This window comes from Salvelinus fontinalis, chromosome 28, assembly GCF_029448725.1.
Source record: "Salvelinus fontinalis isolate EN_2023a chromosome 28, ASM2944872v1, whole genome shotgun sequence".
Taxonomy (NCBI): Eukaryota; Metazoa; Chordata; class Actinopteri; order Salmoniformes; family Salmonidae; genus Salvelinus; species Salvelinus fontinalis.
The window spans coordinates 14027085-14046629 of record NC_074692.1 but is presented as its reverse complement, the minus strand read 5'-3'; the positions used below and the strand labels follow the sequence as shown (position 1 = coordinate 14046629).

Here is a 19545-nt window from a genome sequence, read left to right as displayed (position 1 = left end):
AATGGTAGTGTACATCGCAGTGCAGTTATAGCAAAACTACCACTAACAGGTCTAGATCATCATCAAGAGAAAAATAAAAATTCTACAAATACCTAACACAACAATGCCATAACGTTAGAAGATATCCTTTTTTTTATGATTTTCCATGAATATAAAGTGCTCCGCACATCATCTTCATTAACAGTTGGGAAAATGTCAGAGAGTGAGACAGGGAAGTGACAGCAGCAAACTCCTGTCTGCTAATACTTTGAGGTTAAAAGAGAAGGTCGTGAAATGTAAACTTTGCGAGGTGGAATTGAGCTACAGTGGCAGTACAGGTGCAATGATTCACCATCTGAAAGGGAGGCACTGAGACCCCCAACCCGTTGCTGGCAGCAATGCAGTAAGGGACGAAGTGAGAAAATCACAGAGCTGACTACAAAAATGATTGCAGTTGATATGCAGCCATTGTCAATGGTAGAGGATGTTGGCTCGCTGCCCTGATGGCATATATAGAAGCAGACTACAGGATGCCATGTCGAAAAACCGTGACAGCCCGGATGAAGAAAATGTACAATGATCGCTCAAAGTATAAAGCGCAAGCTCTCAAACACCATACGTTGTTTTAACAACAGATTGTTGGATGTCAAATAACACAGTCATACCTCACTGCAACGAGACATCACATTGATGAGAAGTGGGACATGAAGTCCCATGTATAGGACAACTGAGAACATGGAGGACAGGCACACAGAGAACCTAAAAACGGCATTAACTACCATCATTGCTGAGTGGGTGGGGACAGCAGTAAGGTCAGCGCTGTCTGGTAGCCATGACTGCAGTAGATTGAACTGCATTGCCCCGTAGTGGTCATACGCAGGACCAAATCTGAAGTGTGAATTCACATGTCAATTTACGATTTTTTTTATTAAAGTTTAAAAATAATTTTTTTTTTTTTTTACATTTGTCACATTCCTAATTTTCAATCCCTTACTTGTCTATGTGGAGGTATATAGAATGAGTTGAGATTTAATAATGTCCGCTTCCCAACCACACGCAAAACAAAGTTAAAATATTTTATTTTGCCTTCTCCCGAGGGCTGTTGGAGGGGTATATTTTTTTTCTGGAGAAATAACATTAGCTTTAAATTTTTTTTTTTAAAGATCAATCCCAGAGGGGATCATTTTGCAACATTTTTGCATATCCTTAATGCCCGAAAGCAGGCAAACTGCAGGTGGTGCATAAGGAAAGAATTACCATAGTCCCTCCAAGGATAAAGGAATTGTAATGGGGTAGGAGGTGGGCCCTAGATGAATTAAAAAGGATTCATTCAAACAGAATAAGACCAGGGGAAACTTTTTTTTCCAGACATACAGTGGGGAGAACAAGTATTTGATAACCTGCAAAATCGGCAGTGTTTCCTACTTACAAAGCATGTAGAGGTCTGTCATTTTTTTATCATAGGTACACTTCAACTGTGAGAGACGAAATCTAAAACAAAAATCCAGAAAATCACATTGAATGATTTTTAAGTAATTAATTTGCATTTTATTGCATGACATAAGTATTCGATACATCAGAAAAACAGAACTTAATATTTGGTACAGAAACCTTTGTTTGCAATTACAGAGATCATACGTTCCCTGTAGTTCTTGACCAGGTTTACACACACTGCAGCAGCGATTTTGGCCCACTTCTCCATACAGACCATCTCCAGATCCTTCAGGTTTCGGGGCTGTCGCTGGGCAATACGGACTTTCAGCTCCCTCCAAAGATTTTCTATTGGGTTCAGGTCTGGAGACTGGCTAGGCCACTCCAGGACCTTGAGATGCTTCTTACGGAGCCACTCCTTAGTTGCCCTGGCTGTGTGTTTCGGGTCATTGTCATGCTGGAAGACCCAGCCACGACCCTTCTTCAATGCTCTTACTGAAGGAAGGAGGTTGTTGGCCAAGATTTCACGATACATGGCCCCATCCATCCTCCCCTCAATACGGCGCAGTCGTCCTGTCCCCTTTGCAGAAAAGCATCCGCAAAGAATGATGTTTCCACCTCCATGCTTCACGGTTCGGATGATGTTCTTGGGGTTGTACTCATCCTTCTTCTTCCAAACACGGCGAGTGGGGTTTAGACCAAAAAGCTCTTTGTCTCATCAGACCACATGACCTTCTCCCATTCCTCCTCTGGATCATCCAGATGGTCATTGGCAAACTTCAGACGGGCCTGGACATGCGCTGGCTTGAGCAGGGGGACCTTGCATGCGCTGCAGGATTTTAATCCATGATGGCATAGTGTGTTACTAATGGTTTTCTTTGAGACTGTGGTCCCAGCTCTCTTCAGGTCATTGACCAGGTCCTGCCGTGTAGTTCTGGGCTGATCCCTCATCTTCCTCATGATCATTGATGCCCCACGAGGTGAGATCTTGCGTGGAGCCCCAGACCGAGGGTGATTGACCGTCATCTTGAACTTCTTCCATTTTCTAATAATTGCGCCAAGCTGCTTGCCTATTGTCCTGTAGCCCATCCCAGCCTTGTGCAGGTCTACAATTTTATCCCTGATGTCCTTACACAGCTCTCTGGTCTTGGCCATTGTGGAGAGGTTGGAGTCTGTTTGATTGAGTGTGTGGACAGGTGTCTTTTATACAGGTAACGAGTTCAAACAGGTGCAGTTAATACAGGTAATGAGTGGAGAACAGGAGGGCTTCTTAAAGAAAAACTAACAGGTCTGTGAGAGCCGGAATTCTTACTGGTTGGTAGGTGATCAAATACTTATGTCATGCAATAAAATGCAAATGAATTACTTAAAAATCATATAATGTGATTTTCTGGATTTTTGTTTTAGATTCCGTCTCTCACAGTTGAAGTGTACCCATGATAAAAAATTACAGACCTCTACATGCTTTGTAAGTAGGAAAACCTGAAAAATCAGCAGTGTATCAAATACTTGTTCTCCCCACTGTATGTCACAATTCTGCCATCTAATTTTCCTTGAAGATATCCCCAGTGGGGTGGTGTGGAAAAAGTGGAGGGGAAGTTTATTTAAGGGCTCCCCACAGCTTTATTCTGTCTGTATTTGAATTTCATGGGTGTACTAGTACAGTAATAAAGTATGACTGACAGTTGTTTTTAATAGACACCTGGGCAAACCAGTGTGTACGCTGTTCCAAACATAACTTTATTATGTACAATTTAACTGATAATGTGGATTTTTATTTTTTTATTTGTGAGTACATTACTTCAGGTGAATAAATCATCTGCCCTCAGCCACACAACAGCTACTGTACCTACAGTGTATTTTTCCCTGGTTAGGGTTTGTCCTGGTTGCAGTTGTTAGCAGTAATGCCTCCAGGGTCCATAGTGTGTCCATAGTGTGGAAGAGCTGCCATTGGCACCAATCCCTCCACAACAGTCAATATGGTTGGCTTGTGTCATGGTAGGGGATCCACAGAGATTATGACCATAACAAGACAGGGCACCTGATGAGAGGACATCAGCTGCAGACAGCCAGTCATATACACTTCCTTAGAATGAGTCAGTAGCTAAGGGTGCCAGGAGTGAGTGGCTAACTGGATGCTGGAGGTTTTACTCAAGACAGTCTTGAACAGTCAGTCACATGGCTTACATTTCAGTCTACTCGCCTAGGCACAATACAAAAGACTAAACACTAAGTTGCTAAGGGTCTCCTATGTGGCGACGCCATTGTTGGGCTGAGGAGGAGAAACACAATCTTCAGTAAGAACTAGCACTAACTTATAGAGAGGTTATGCATGAAAGACATGTTGAAGAAAATGAGGAAAAAAGCATTCCTCCTATATGAAACAATAGATATTGAGGACTTACAAAATATATTTTTGTATGCAATGTGAAATATAGTGAGGAAGTGACAGCGAGCCAAATAGACAGACGGGAGGATGGCTCAATCATGGAACGAGGTCTCAACAACCCCAGTCATCCAGGTAATTGAAATCTGTCCAAAACAGAAGCCTTAGCATGGTAATGTTCATGACTGCAGGAGAAATAGAAAGAAATAATAATAATGTGGTAGGATTCTATTGATTTCAAATGGCGCTCTGCTCATAGTGCCAAGATGATCAGCTTATGTGATATTTCACAACAGCTTAACCTTCAAAGATGTGAGGGAGGAGAGATTATATACTAGACATGATTTGCTAATACTGGTCATGGTGCTACTACAGTATGTTGTTACAGCATAATCAGAGTGAGGACAATCGGCGAACTGCTGTATACTTATGGCCTATTGTAACACCTTTCCACTACTCCTCACAGCGCCCCAAACTCTACCCTTAAAAAAACGAGCTGTTTATCTAAAAAGAAAAAAAATGTATAATAATATTATGTCCAAAGAGAACAGACAAAATGGACATAGAAAGAAGCTTGCTTGATGAAAACTATGGTGCTACCCATTCCAAGGTTAGGACTAACCACCAGAGGACTTGAAAATGAGCCGGAGATGAGAGGATCACCAAAACTAAAAGGTATTTTGGTTTCAGCGCATTTTCTTTAAAAAAATGTCAATGTCTTGGCATACTGTGTAATACAATAGATAATTGTGTACTAAAAATGTGAATGTGTTTTTGCAGAACATACAACCATGCCAACAACCATCCGTGGAGATCAGTGGACAAAGGGCTGGACAACGGGCTGCCCCGAAAAATGCATGGACCTCAAGAAAGCGGATTCTTAAAAATGTGTGTTTCTGCACGCAGCATGTGTGTTGGAGTCACTTACTTCTTAATTGATCTACCGTTTCTATCATAGGCCACAGTAATCGATGGGGGCTCAGGACGGTACCATTCTGATCATCTGATGAAGGTGCTTATGGATCAGAGTCAAACTTTGAAGACCGAGATCGAGTCATTGATCAGCAGAAAGAAAACATTCTCTGGGGGCAGAGATACAGGCGAAAGCTGGTCCAGAGCCAGGCGGCATTGGGGGAGAGCCAGGCGGCATTGGCGGAGAGCCAGGTGGAGAATGACAAGTTGAAGAGGGCGAGGAATGAGATGGAGTCACAATCCATGCCAGGACAGTCTGGAATTCCACCTCCGACAGGCAGAGTCAACATACGTGGCAGGTTCGTCAGGTCGTCGGTTCACCCTGACATTTCCATTCCTCTTCTGACATTAGAACTTGACGAACTGCTCACCAGGCACAGGATGGGGACTGGTCTTGAAAAATCTATGAGATTTCTATTTTCACTGAATCTCGATTGGCTATTGGGTAGCCTACAATTAGGGTGTGGATTATTTTGCTCTTCACTTGCAGTCACTTCGTGGCCTAGGCCTACTCCCGACCAGTCACGTGGTACAGCGCCATATTTTCCTAATATTAAAAACAGTCAAATGCTGTAACGGCTGTCGTCGGTGGAAGAAGGTGAGGACCAAGGTGCAGCGTGTTAAGTGTTCATGATATTTAATAATAATAATCAAAACTGAACACTGAATAACAAAACAACAAAGAAACAACCGAAAACAGTTCTGTCTAGTGCAGACACAAAAAGACTGAAAATAACCACCCACCAAACCCAACAGAAAACAGGCTACCTAAATATGGTTCCCAACAGGGACAACGATTGACAGCTGCCTCTGATTGAGAACCATATCAGGCCAAACACAGAAATAGAAAATCATAGAAAAACTAACAGACAACCCACCCAACTCACGCCCTGACCAACTAAAACAAAAGTCAAAACAAAGGAACTAAGGTCAGAACGTGACAGTCCCCCCCCCCCCCCCCCAAGGTGCGTACTCCGGCCGTAAAACCTGAATCTATAGGGGAGGGTCGCCCGTCTGTCCAGCGCCGCCCGTCTGTCCAGCGCCGCCCGTCTGTCCAGCGCCGCCCGTCTGTCCAGAGGCGTCCCTCAGTCCAGAGGCGTCCCTCAGTCCAGAGGCGTCCCTCAGTCCAGAGGCGTCCCTCAGTCCAGAGGCGTCCCTCAGTCCAGAGGCGTCCCTCAGTCCAGAGGCGTCCCTCAGTCCAGAGGCGTCCCTCAGTCCAGAGGCGTCCCTCAGTCCAGAGGCGTCCCTCAGTCCCGTGGGCCCATTTATTAGGGTTCCCAGGCCAAGGTCGGCGGCGAGGGTCGCCGTTCCTAGGAGGCCACAGAAGCGGACTAAGACTATGGTGGAGTGGGGTCCACGTCCAGCGCCACCGCCACCACGGACAGATGGGCGGCTCGGGCGGCGCTGGACAGACGGGCGGCTCGGGCGGCGCTGGACAGACGGGCGGCTCGGGCGGCGCTGGACAGACGGGCGGCTCGGGCGGCGCTGGACAGACGGGCGGCTCGGGCGGCGCTGGACAGACGGGCGGCTCGGGCCTGCCGAGGCACACTGTAGGCCTGGTGCGTGGTACCGGCACTGGTGGTACCGGGCTGAGGACACGCACCTCAGGGCGAGTGCGGGGAGAAGGAACAGGGCTCTGAAGATGCACAGGAAGCCTGGTGCGTGGTGTTGGCACTGGTGGTACTGGGTTGGGGACACGCACCTCAGGGCGAGTGCGGGGTGCTGGAACTGGAGCCCTGGTACGTGGTGCCGGCTCCGGAGGGCTGGTGCGTGGAGGTGGCACTGGATAGACCGGACCGTGAAGGCGGACAGGAGGTGTCGAGCACCGAGCCTGCCCAACCTTACCTGGTTGAATGCTCCCCGTAGCCAGGCCAGTGCGGCGATGTGGAATAGCCCGCACTGGGCTGTGCTGGTGAACCGGGGACACAATGCGTAAGGCTGGTGCCATGTACACCGGCCCGAGGAGACGCACCGGAGACCAGATGCGCTGAGCCGGCTTCATGGCACCTGGCTCGATGCCCACTCTAGCCCGGCCGATACGAGGCGCTGCAATGTACCGCACCGGGCTATGCACACGCACTGGGGACACTGTGCACCTCACGGCATAACACAGTGCCTGCCCGGTCCCTCTCTCTCCACGGTAAGCACGGGGAGTTGGCTCAGGTCGCTTCCCGCCAGGATCTCCTCCCATGTGTAGACTCCCTTGCCGTCCAGAACGTCCTCCCATGTCCATTCCTCTCGAGCTTTCGGCCACTGCTGCTGCTGCCGCCGCCCGTTACCACGCTGCTTGGTCCTTTTTTGGTGGGTGGTTCTGTAACGGCTGTCGTCGTTGGAAGAAGGTGAGGACCAAGGTGCAGCGGGCTAAGTGTTCATGATATTTAATAATAATCAAAACTGAACACTGAATAACAAAACAACAAAGAAAAAAACGAAAACAGTTCTGTCTGGTGCAGACACACACAGACTGAAAATAACCACCCACAAAACCCAACAGAAAACAGGCTACCTAAATATGGTTCCCAATTAGGGACAACGATTGACAGCTGCCTCTGAGAACCATATCAGGCCAAACACAGAAATAGAAAATCATAGAAAAACTAACATAGACAACACACCCAACTCACGCCCCGACCAACTAAAACAAAAGACAAAACAAAGGAACTAAAGTCAGAACGTGACAAATGCATTCCTGAATTCAATCGCTTTAGCCGACATGTTGACATTTATTCATTGTTTAAATAGTCAAGGCTCCCTTTGTCATTTCATTTTATAACTAAAATGCTTTAATGATTTAGAAGACATGTACGACTTGTATGCTGTGTGATGACGTGCACAAATTAATGAATGAATGATTGATATACTGTAAATTGAAGTAGGCCTGTATGCCAATAAGTAAATTAAACAGGACTCTTACTGTAGGTCTACAGCTCCATGTCATTTCAATAACTTAACTTCTCAAAGATGCCCTCTGGTGGTCAAACTAGTATTAACGGCAACAATGGCTGACAAATAACGTGCCATATAATTCTTTATTTATTTTTAACCCTCCCCTAACCCGGTCAATGCTGGGCCAATTGTGCACCACCCCATGGGTCTTCCGGTCTGCTGCGACAGAGCCTGGACACGAACCAGGATCTCTAGTGACAAAGCTAGCAACTGCGATGCAGTACCTTAGACCACTGCGCCACTCGAATGATGCTATAAAACCTGCTTGTTTTTGCTTGTGATAAAACCTGCTTGTGAGCTATGTGATTTGGCACCCTGCAAGCTGTGCTGCAGTATGACGCAACTTTTAAAAAGAAGAACCACTGTACATCTAATATAGTTGTGTAAATTGAAGTTCAGTTCACCCCACAGAAGTGTGGGTGAACTTCCGAGAAGAGCTCTAGTAGCCTACATGCTGTGTTCAAAATACTTGAACCAAATGCACAATGTATTTTTGCCATTCACTCGGATGGCATTTCGTGGACAGGGCCAATGTTATAGAATGTAATGTTACCCTTAGTAGCTGTACAGGTACTAGAGGTAGAACTAATGTAGCATGCCAGCACTGGTGGTGGTTACAGAGAACAATCAAACTATATGAATGTGGTTGTCCACTGTCTGTTGAGGTACTGTAGAGGCTGCAGATCATGCTGCTCAGCAAAGTCCAATGCTAAATCTGACTAAGATACTTTATCGCAGGTTTTCTTTGGGGCAAACTATCCCTAATGTATCCCTCCCTGGATTCCTTACCTAGCTATTTCAACAGTAGCACAGGCAACAGTTGCTATACATGTGTAAGGATGCAGGAAGGGTTTTGTGTTTTAGAACAGAAAACCATTGATTGGGTGAGTCATTAGGGCATAAGAATGAAGAGGAAAACAATGTCAGGTTTGTTCAAAGGCTGGAGGAGAGGACTATTAATCACAATGCATACTAAAAGGTTACTTTACCATTACATAGACTACTGCACTTCAACTTCCCCTTTAACAAAACATTATATAATTAGCTACTGGATAATAGCGGTGGTGCAATCAAGATACATTTTAACAATTAAATCAACATCTATTAGTACTGACTGTATGACTGCAAGACCAAATTATCACTTGTAACCAAATCTGTTAGACAATCATTGTCATTATAAGATCTCTGCATCTCTTTATAATGCTATATACACTTCCTTTAGACATTTCTATATCCTCTGGGCAACAGAACAGCATTCCACTCACCTGCGATGCTGGCAAAGATTTCGCTGATTCCGATGAGCACATACTGAGGCACCTGCCACCATATGGGCAGATCTGCTGCGTAGTAGATGACATCGCCAAAGACCTGGTCAATGGTGCCATTAGATTTGATGATCTCAAGTCGTTTTGTCTCCAGTATACCTGTAGGGAAGGAGGCACAAAATGTGTATATAATGTCATTAGGCCTAGATGCTTGAATTATGTCAGTGCATGAACACCAATGGGAATAAAAACTTGAACTCTTGTTTTTATGGATTATGAAAATACGAAATGGTTAATTTTGTCTGTAAACACTACAAGATAAAGCAATGGCTATCACCCATTGTTATTATTGATCGGCACCATCTAAAAGATGAGGACTTTCAACGCAACACTTTTTCCCTCAATATACAACAGTCATAAAAACAGAATACTTGTAAAAGTCCATTAGGGCTTAAGTGTCAAGTCAAAGCCAGCGTTTAATTAAGATCACATCTGCGTGCTCGCACTCAGATATTACAGCAGTTAGTAATGGAGGAGAGATCCGACAACTCAACAATAACACCCCCAGCAGTTGTCATCAGCAGCTGCTGCTGCTTCCGAAAAGCTTTAATCGATAACCATTATCATGGAACCAGCAGCTATTTCCAGATAAGGCCCAGAGACAGCCTCCTATCATCGCCCCACACTTAATGCTGTATTTGAGAGGGGATGGGGCCTTCTAATCCAGCTATCCTATAATACCGCCTGTCCATCCCAGGCAAGGCGGTCGCTGCCCTGCCTAGAGCAATTTCTTACACTCGCCATAAAACACACATATACTGCTTTTACGACATCATATCAGGCATTTAAGCTCTATCCCTCGGTGCTTAAAAAAAATACAACTAGAGCTACTTTTGCATATCTCTTATAGAACACATTCAGCACTAGCTAAAGCAGATTAGAATTCAGTTTAACAGATTGTCAAAACTGATAAAAGGCAACGTCAATGGCCTTCAAAGGCAATGTCAACGCAGCTTTGCCATGTTTCCCACACCATGTGGTGAGGGCCAGCTTTGTGCTCCACCACTCAACAAGGGCAGGTCCGCATAGCCATAGATGTCAACCCTGTGAACTGAGGATAGCAGGCGTGCAAGACAGTGTTGATGTTAGCTGTGCCCGAGGCAACAGATACCACTATGGCAGATACACAGCGGCCAATCTGTGTCCTACGGTGTGTGTTCCCTATACACCATTAGGTCAGTTACTGCGCAGCAGAGGATTAAGGCCTTTTTAATATAGTAGTTAGCAGAAGTAACAGAGTACAGACCATCAATTAACTATAAAGGCACTCTCCAAAGTAGCCCATATCACATTACATACACTGAAATGTTTAGGACATAAATCAGTGTTTCCAAAACAAATTATTATACTATAATAGCTATGTGATTTGCTGCCTTACACATTAAAGAGAGCATTTCACAACTAAATCAGTGTGTGAAGGTGGGGACATACAAGAGTAGAGTAAAGGAGTTATGCAGCATTCACCCCCTACCTGTCCTCTGTGTGACCAATGGCCACAGTAGAGGCTGCTGTACTGTCATAAACCCTTTATCTTCATTACTGTGAGTTCAAATTGCTTTAATAAAAAATATTCAACCTTTTTCTTCTCCCTACTTTAAAGTGCTACAATTTTCTTTTAAAATGTTCTTATAGTAAATAAATGACAAGAAAAGTCTTTGACCATATGAAACAAACATACACTAAATACATTTCCTTTTTGCAATAGTAGTGGCACGGTGAGTGTAACGGATGTGAAATGGCTAGCTAGCTAGCGGGTACGCGCTAATAGCGTTTCAAGCAGTTACGTCACTTGTTCTGAAACCTAGAAGTAGATGGGTAACGACGCTTCGTGGGTGTCAGTTGTTGATGTGTGCAGAGGGTCCCTGGTTTGCGCCCGGGTATGGGCGAGGGGACGGACGTAAAGTTAAACTTTTACAAGAGCATCTAGACAGCATTGTCTGTGTCCAAAGAATAGCATCATTAGAGATGGTTAATATAACGATAAAATAGCAACAAAAAAAATCTAGTGTATATAGGTTCTGTATTAGACAGATTTTTCATTTAGCCTTTCTCACACAAATACACATCCCCACCTACCTACACTACAGTACCTAGTATAGATGCACACACATACCCATGTTTAGACAGTAAGTTGGTAAGTAATTCCTTCTGCAGGGTGCCTGTGGTTGGCTGTGGTTTATTAATGACAGTGCTGCAGTAGTGAGTGGGATCCAGCCGAGCTGGTCTGTCCATGGGGACGGAGGGCTGTGTCTCTGGGGTCTTCATTAGGCTCTGATGACATCCCCACACGGGGCACCAGCTACCAGCTAGCTAGAGCCTCTGGATCACTATCTCTCGATCACACAGTTATACGCCTCATACAGAAGAATGTAATGCCATATCTATACACTGCATTCAGAAAGTACTCAGACCCCTTCACTTATTCCACATTTTGTTACGTTACAGCCTTATTCTAAAATTGATAAAATAAATAAAATATCCTCATTAATCTACACACAATTATACACATTTCCACACAGAGGTGGGAATAATACTGTGAAAATAATAATGCCCTTTAAGTGTAAGAGCAGTTTCAAAAGAACGCCTCAGTATAAAAAAAAAATTGCTCTTTGCTTAAAAGCTATTTTTCTTTCTTTTTGAATATTTTAATTGAAAACATTTACAGTAGATATGTTTCAATTGGCAAAACATTTATGCAAATATACTAGAATCTGCATAAAGAAAATACAGTGCATTCAGAAAATAATTCAGACCCCTTTTTCCACATTTTGTTATGTTACAGCCCAATTCTAATGGATGACATTTTTTTTTTTATGTGCTCATTAATCTACACACAATACCCCATAATGACACATTTTTGCAAATATATTAAAAATTAAAAACAGTATTGCATGAGTATTCAAACCCTTTGCTATGAGCCTTGAAATTGAGCTCAGGTGCATCCTGTTTCCATTGATCATCCTTGAGATGTTTCTACAACTTGATTTGAGTCCACCTGTGGTAAATTCAATTGATTGGACATGATTTGGAAAGGCACACCTGTCTTATACAAGGTCCCACGGTTGACAGTGCATGTCAGAGCAAAAACCAAGCCATGAGGTTGAAGGAATTGCCCGTAGAGCTCCGAGACTGCACTGTCGGGGCACAGATCTGGGGAAGTGCACTAAAAACAATGTCTGCAGCATTGCAATTCCCCAAGAACACAGTGGCCTCCATTCTTAAAATGGAAGAAGTTTGGAAACATCAAGACTCTTCATAGAGCTGGCCGCCCGGCCAAACTGAGTAATGAAGGGCTTTGGTCAGGAAGGTGACCAAGAACCCAATGAACACTCTGAAAGAGGTCCAGAATTCCTCTGTGGAGATGGGAGAACCTTCCAACAATTTCTGCAGCACTCCACCAATGAGGCTTATATAGTAGAGTGGCCAGACAGAAGCCACTCCTCAGTAAAAGGCACAACAGCTCACTTGGAGATTGCTAAAAAGGCATCTAAAGGACTCTCAAACTATGAGAAACAAGATTCTATGGTCTGATGAAACCAACATTGAATTATTTGGCCTGAATGCCAGGGAACCTCCATACGTGACACCAGGTTCTTCCTGGTGAAACATGGTGGAGGCAGCATCATGCTATGGGGATGTTTAACACGGGCAGGGACTGGGAGACCAGTCAGGCTCGAGGGAAAGATGAACAGAGCAAAGTACAGAGAGAGAGATCTTTGATGAAAACCTGCCCCAGAGCGCTCAGGACCTCACCTAACAGGACAACGATTAAGCACACGACTCTAAGCATACTGCACACAATGCAGGATTGGCTTCGGGACAAGTCTCTGAATGTCCTTGAGTGGCCCAGCCAGAGCCCGGACTTGAACCCGATCGAACATCACAGGGGAGACCTGAAAATAGCTGTGCAGTGACGCACCCCATCCAACCTGACAGAGCGTGAGAGGATCTGCAGAGAAGAATGTGAGAAAATCCCTAAGAAGACTCGAGGCTGTAATCACTGCCAAAGTTTCTTCAAAGTATTGAGTAAAGAGTCTGAATACTTATGTAAATGTGAATGCATTTTGAAATGTATATACACATTTGCAAAAATGTCTGAACCTGTTTTTGCTTTGTCGTTATGGGGTATTGTGTGTAGATCGATGAGGAAAAAAACTATTATCAATTTTAGAATAAGGCTGTAACGTAACAAAATGTAAGGGGTCTGAATATTTCAGAATGCACTAAGAATAAAGTAATGACTACTAGGACTGTGTGTGGGCATGTTTAAAGCAACTGTAAACAAAATATTTACGCCACACTAGATACAAATTATCCTCTACAAAAAGGCTGTTAACTGTGTTCAGCTGTGAATTAAAAAGCCATTGTCCCACCATCCAATGTCATAGCGTACACCAGCACATTTAATGTGCTCATATGCTGGAGTGAAAATGTATGAAGTAGAGATCCTGGTTGTGGTAAGAAAAGTTTTCAAATCACATGGATTGTTATGATGGCGCCGGAAGAGATGGCTGCCATTTTATAGGCTCCTAACCAATTGTGCTATTGTGTTTTCTCTTCTATTGTGTACATAATGTTTCTGCCATTGTCTCTTATGACCGAAAACAGATTCTGGAAATCAGGATAGCGATTACTCACCTCATGCCGGGTAAAGATTTTTTCTTTAACGAGTCGGTCGCAGAGGATTTACTTCAGACATCTCACAAGGCCCAAATCCCCGTAATTTGCATGAAGAGATATTGGGGACGTAGGTCGGGGTGCCTTGTAAGGACCCGACGGCGAGTGAGTAATCCCCCTCTACCATCGGCCCTATTAGCCAGTGGTACCCAACTGTCATACTTGAGTAAAAGTAAAAGATACCTTAATAGAAAATGACTCCAGCAAAAGTCACCCAGTAATATTCTACTTAAGTGTAAAAGTATTTGGTCTAAAATATACTTAAGCATCAAAAGTAAATGTAATTGCTAAAATATACAAGTATCAAAAGTAAGTGTGATTTTTTTTTTTATTCCTTATGTGATCCGTTTCAGAAAACTAGGCGTATGTTGCGGGTCACTACTTCCCAGGAGAGCCATTTGAAAAGTTTTTTTTTATTTTTTTATTTTTTTAAATCAATTTTGTTTTTTGGCAGAAATGCTTTCTTGAACATGTGAACTTTCATGTGCCTTTAAAAAAACAAATTTGTATGCCATCTGTAAATACGAATAAAATTGTTCAATTACGAGCCTAGTTGGTTTAGCCAAAGAAAAAGAGCCAACCTTCCCACTTGCCATGATTGGCTGAGATGCCGAGAGATGAGTTTGGATTGGTCTACCATTTAGCACACTTCTGTCTATTTGAGCTGGTCAGTATATCTAGGTAATCCTGTCTAACGTGTAAAAAAAACTAAATGTATTGCTCTCCACTTTCTGGAGGACTGAGTTTTGAAATGAGTGGAATTCGAGTATGATAGTTTGAAGATGCAACCATGGCATCCGACAGGAGACGCGTCCAACCATGAAAATGTATACGGGTAAGATAGTCTAGATAACTAATATCTGATAATGTAGCTTTCTAATTTTGACAGAGCCATTAACTTGCCTAGCTATAGTCTAATGTTAGCTAGCTAACATCGAACCTGGTTGTTAGCTACCTGCAGATTCATGCAGGGTAGTAACGTCATGAGTTGTGATTATGGTTCATCGTTTACCTAGCTAGCTCCACTATGCAAGTAACCATTTCGGGTGCATTCGTAAATTCAATCTGGCCATCAACTCCAATTTCAGAGCACTCTCATCTGAGTGTGCCAGAGAGCGCAGAATAACCAATGTATTTACACTCACACCGATTGAATATGGTCAGTGTCGCTCTGAATTTACGAATGGACAATCTGACAGCACAGTTGCAGTCATCAACGCTCTGGATAACATAACAGCCTAACCAGCTCTGTTTGGGCTAGTAATGTTCAGTGAGCTGTTCTCTCTCACTCACCTAGCAAGTTAGCTTGGGCGCTTGACTGCTGCTGTTAGTACATTCGGATCAACCCTTAAAGAGAAAGGTGGGGCTAAAGCTTAAGAGGGTGTGAACAATGCTGAATGGGTGTAGACAAATGGCTCTCCAATAGTAGTACCAAAACATTCAAAGGCCATTTCCTCAAAAGTGAGTTTACAAGTTTATCAACTTTCAAAGAAAAAGACTTTCCCATTGTTCCTCAACTGTAGTGTATGATATACAATTGTGTAGCTAAGAGTCTCCACTTTTATCCAATGTAAAAAACACAATTTATAAAATGTTGCTACATAAGACCAATTTGAGCCGGTCGGTCACATAAAGCAAACCAGATGGCACCATTTTATTGGAAAGCCAGGGGCACACTCCAAAAGCATGTATGTTAAGTGAGTCCGCCAGATCAGAGGTAGTAGGGCTGACCAGGGATGTTCAGCTGAGTGAAGTGTGTGAATTTGACTATTTTCCTGTCCTGCTAAGCATTCAAAGAAAATGTATGGAGTAAAAAGTACAATATTTTCTTAAAGAATGTAGAAGTAGTCAAATATATAAATAGTAAAGTACAGCTAACCAAAAAAACTACTTACGTAGTACTTTAAAGTATATTTACTTAAGTACTTTACACCACTGCTTTTAGCCAATGTGCAATCATTGGATAACAAAATGGATGAGCTCTGATCAAGACTATCCTACCAACGGGACATTAAAAACGGTAATGTTATGTTTCTCCAAGTCGTGGCTGAACGACGACGTGGATAACATAAAGCTGGCAGGGTTTTCAGTCCATCGGCAAGATAGAACAGCTGCCTCCGGTAAGATGAGGGGTGGCGATCTGTGTCTATTTGTAAATAACAGCTGGTGCACGAAATCTAATATTCAGGCTGTCTCGAGGTTTGGCTCGCCTGAGGAGCATCTCATGATAAGCTGTAGACCACGCTATTTACCAAGAGAGTTTATCCATTTCCCACCACAAACCGATGCCGGCACTAAGACGGCACTCAACGAGCTGTATAACGCCATAAGTAAAGAAGAAAATGCTCATCCAAAGGCGGCGCTCCTAGTGGCAGGGGAGTTTAATTCCAGGAAACTTATACATTTTACCTCAATTCTACCTGCATATTAATGTGCAACCAGAATAAAAACTCTAGACCACCTTTACTCCACACAGAGATGCGTAGCGTACAAGGCTCTCCCTCCATTTGGCAAATCCAACTAACTCTATCCTCCTGATTCCTGCTTACAAGCAAAAACTAAAGCAGGAAGTACCAGTGACTCGCTCAATAAGGAAGTGCCAGATGACACAGATGCTAAGCTACAGGACTGTTTTGCTAGCACAGACTGGAACATGTTGAAGAGTACACCAGTCACTGGCTTCATCAATAAGTGCATCGATGACGTCATCCCCACAGTGACCGTTCATACATGCATACATACCCAAACCAGAAGCTATGGATTACAGGCAACATCCGCACTGAGCTAAAGGGTAGAGATACCGCTTTCAAGGAGCGGGACTCTAACCCGGACGCTTATAAGAAATCCCGCTATGCCCTCCGACGAACCTTCACAGGCAAAGCGTCAATACAGGACGAAGATTGAAATCGTACTACACCGGCTCCGACGCTCGTCGGATGTGGCAAACTATTACGAACTACAGAGAGAAACACAGCCGCAAGCTGCCCATTGATACAAGCCTACCAGACGAGCTAAATATCTTCTATGCTCGCATTGAGGCAAGCAACACTGAAACATGCATGAGAGCATCAGCTGTTCCAGACAACTGTGATCATGCTCTCCATAGCCGATGTGAGTAAGACCTTTAAACAGGTCAACATTCACAAGGCCGCAGGGCCAGAAGGATTACCAGGACGTGTACTCGGAGCATGCGCTGACCAACTGGTAAGTGTCTTCACTGACATTTTCAACCTCTCCCTGACCGAGGCTGTAATATCTACATGTTTCAAGCAGACCACCATGGACCCTGTGCCCAAGAAAGCAAAGGTACCGTCATGTAGCACTCACGTCGGTAGCCAAGAAGTGCTTTGAAAAGCTGGTCATGGCTCACATCAACACCACTATCCCAGAAACCCTAGACCCACTCCAATTTACATACCGCCCCAACAGATCCACAGATGATGCAAGTGCTCGGCCTCCGGCCGCATGGCAGAACAGAGGGTAATGCGTACGGCCCAGTACATCACTGGGGCCAAGCTTCCTGCCATCCAGGACCTCTATACCAAGTGGTGTCAGAGGATGGCCTTAAAAATTGTCATACTCCAGCCACCCTAGTCATAGACTGTTGTCTCTGCTACCGCATGGCAAGCGTTAAAGGAGCGCCAAGTCTAGGTCCAAAAGGCTTCTTAACAGCTTCTACCCCCAAGCCATAAGACTCCTGAACAGCTTATCAAATGGCTACCCGGACTATTTGTCCCCACCCCCCAGTTGTCCCCACCACCCAGTTTTACACTGGTGCTACTGTTTATTATCCATGCAGTCACTTTCTCTCTACCTACATATTACCTCATATAACCAGTGCCCCCGCACATTGACTCTGTACTGGTAGCCCCTGTATATAGCCTCGCTACCGCTATTTTATTGTTACTTCTTATTTTGTATTTTATTTCTGTGTATTTTAGTAAATACTTTAAACCTTTTTTCTTAACTGCTTTGTTGGTTAAGGGCTTGTAAGTAAGCATTTCACTGTAAAGGTTCTACACCTGTTGTACTCTGCACATGCGACAAATAAAATTTGATTTGTGACATTAATATGTGCATTGGTTCTCAAGTGTGCCACTGATTTGAGAAGAGGCTTGTCTCACTCAAAATATTTTAGCCTGAATACGTCAATGCCGCAGCCAGTGACAGGCTAGGCTGGGTCTATTTCAAAGATAATCCACAGGCTGGAACTGGACTGAGCAGTGCTCTATGGGTGCAGTCAAACAGAACCAGAGTAGAAGATACATGGAATCCTATCTACTCTCTATGCTATAAAAAGATGAGAAAACAAAGTACACTTTTGGGGCTTTTTTTATTTTCCAAGTCTGTATGATACCATCTTACCAGAGAGCTGTGTTTTGAGGCAAAGAATATGAATACCTTTGACAGACTACCTGCTGCGACCTGAAGAACAAACAGCCCTGTGAAGGTCAGCTCCTCTTTGTAGAGGACAGTGGGGCTGGTCAAATATACAATACCCCTCAACTTTTTAAACATTTTGTTATGTTACAAAGTGGGATTAAAATGGATTTAATTGTCCTTTTGTCAACAATCCACACACACAACTCTGTCAAAGTGGAAGAAAAATATGTATTTATGAATGAAAAATAAAAACACTCAAATACGTGTTAGAATCACCTTTTGCAGCAATTACAGTTGTGAGTGTTTTTGGGTAAGTCTAATATGCTGACCAGACCGGACACGTCGCGTGCGTTGCAAAATAAATTTAGAAAGCCATGTTATTCAATTATTGCACCAAAAAACATCTGCGTTGCCAAGGCCTAAAATAGAAGTCATTCTTATTTCTGACACAGATCGCACTGCAAGTCCTGCCTCTCCCATCTCCTCATTGGTTTATAGAAGCAGGTACCCACGTGCCATCTCATTGGTTATACCCACGTGGGTGATTGAAAGACTAACTGTTTTGCTGGTTGCTGTGGTAATACTATGAAAGTGTAGATGTCAATCACCATATAAGTTCAAAGATGAAAAAGCCTGGAAGGAGGAGAGATGACTAGAAACGATTCGGTTGACCGTTTTGTGTGGATTAATTGTCGGAGTAGAGGACCTTGTGAATTTCAGGTAAAATAACTCAATGTTTATATCCCAGGACAAATTAGCTAGCAAGTGCAAGCTAGCTAAATAGGACAAATTAGCTAGCAAGTGCAAGCTAACTAGCTAAATTGCCATACATGTTTAATGCTTTTCGACCTGTCCCCAAATTAATGTCATTGGTTCAGAGTTTGTTTTGATACTTTAACCTGCGTGTTGTGATCTCGTTTGATGTGGGGGGACAAAATAAATGTATGCACGATAGCGCACGCGCGCAGCCGTTTGGGTTCCTTGTGTGAGCTTTGTATACCTGAATTGTACATTAGCCCATTATTCTTTTTTAAATTCTTCAAGCTCTGTCAAGTTGGTTGTTGATCATTGCTAGACAGCAAGTATTCCCATATATTTAAGCCAATTTCATTCAAAACTTTAACTAGGCCACTCAGGAACATTCAATGTCATCTTGCTAAACTCCAGTGTAAATTTGGCCTTGTGCTTTACGATATATTCCTGCTGAATGGTAAATATCTCCCAGTTTTTCCCTCAAGGATTTTGCCTGTGCTTAGCTCTATTCTATTAATTTTGTATGCTAAACCCCAAACATTCAGGCCCCCCTTCTGGAATTGGGGAACATCCCACGCCGCCTTTATTTTTTACATTTAACCTTTAAGTCAGTTAAGAACAAATTCTTATTTACAATGACGGTCTACCCCGGGCCAAACCTGGATAAAGCTGGGCCAATTGGGAGTCCCATAG

The 19545-nt window shown here is 43.6% G+C and overlaps 1 protein-coding gene across 1 annotated transcript in view; it reads right to left on the bottom strand.

The window, feature by feature from the left end:
- Positions 1-19545, bottom strand: part of slc15a4 (solute carrier family 15 member 4) — a 42219-nt gene that overhangs the window by 13857 nt on the left and 8817 nt on the right. Inside the window, exon 7 of the mRNA XM_055886728.1 lies at positions 8980-9138. Coding sequence (XP_055742703.1) covers positions 8980-9138 — 159 coding nt within the window. The remainder of the gene's footprint in view (positions 1-8979; positions 9139-19545) is intronic.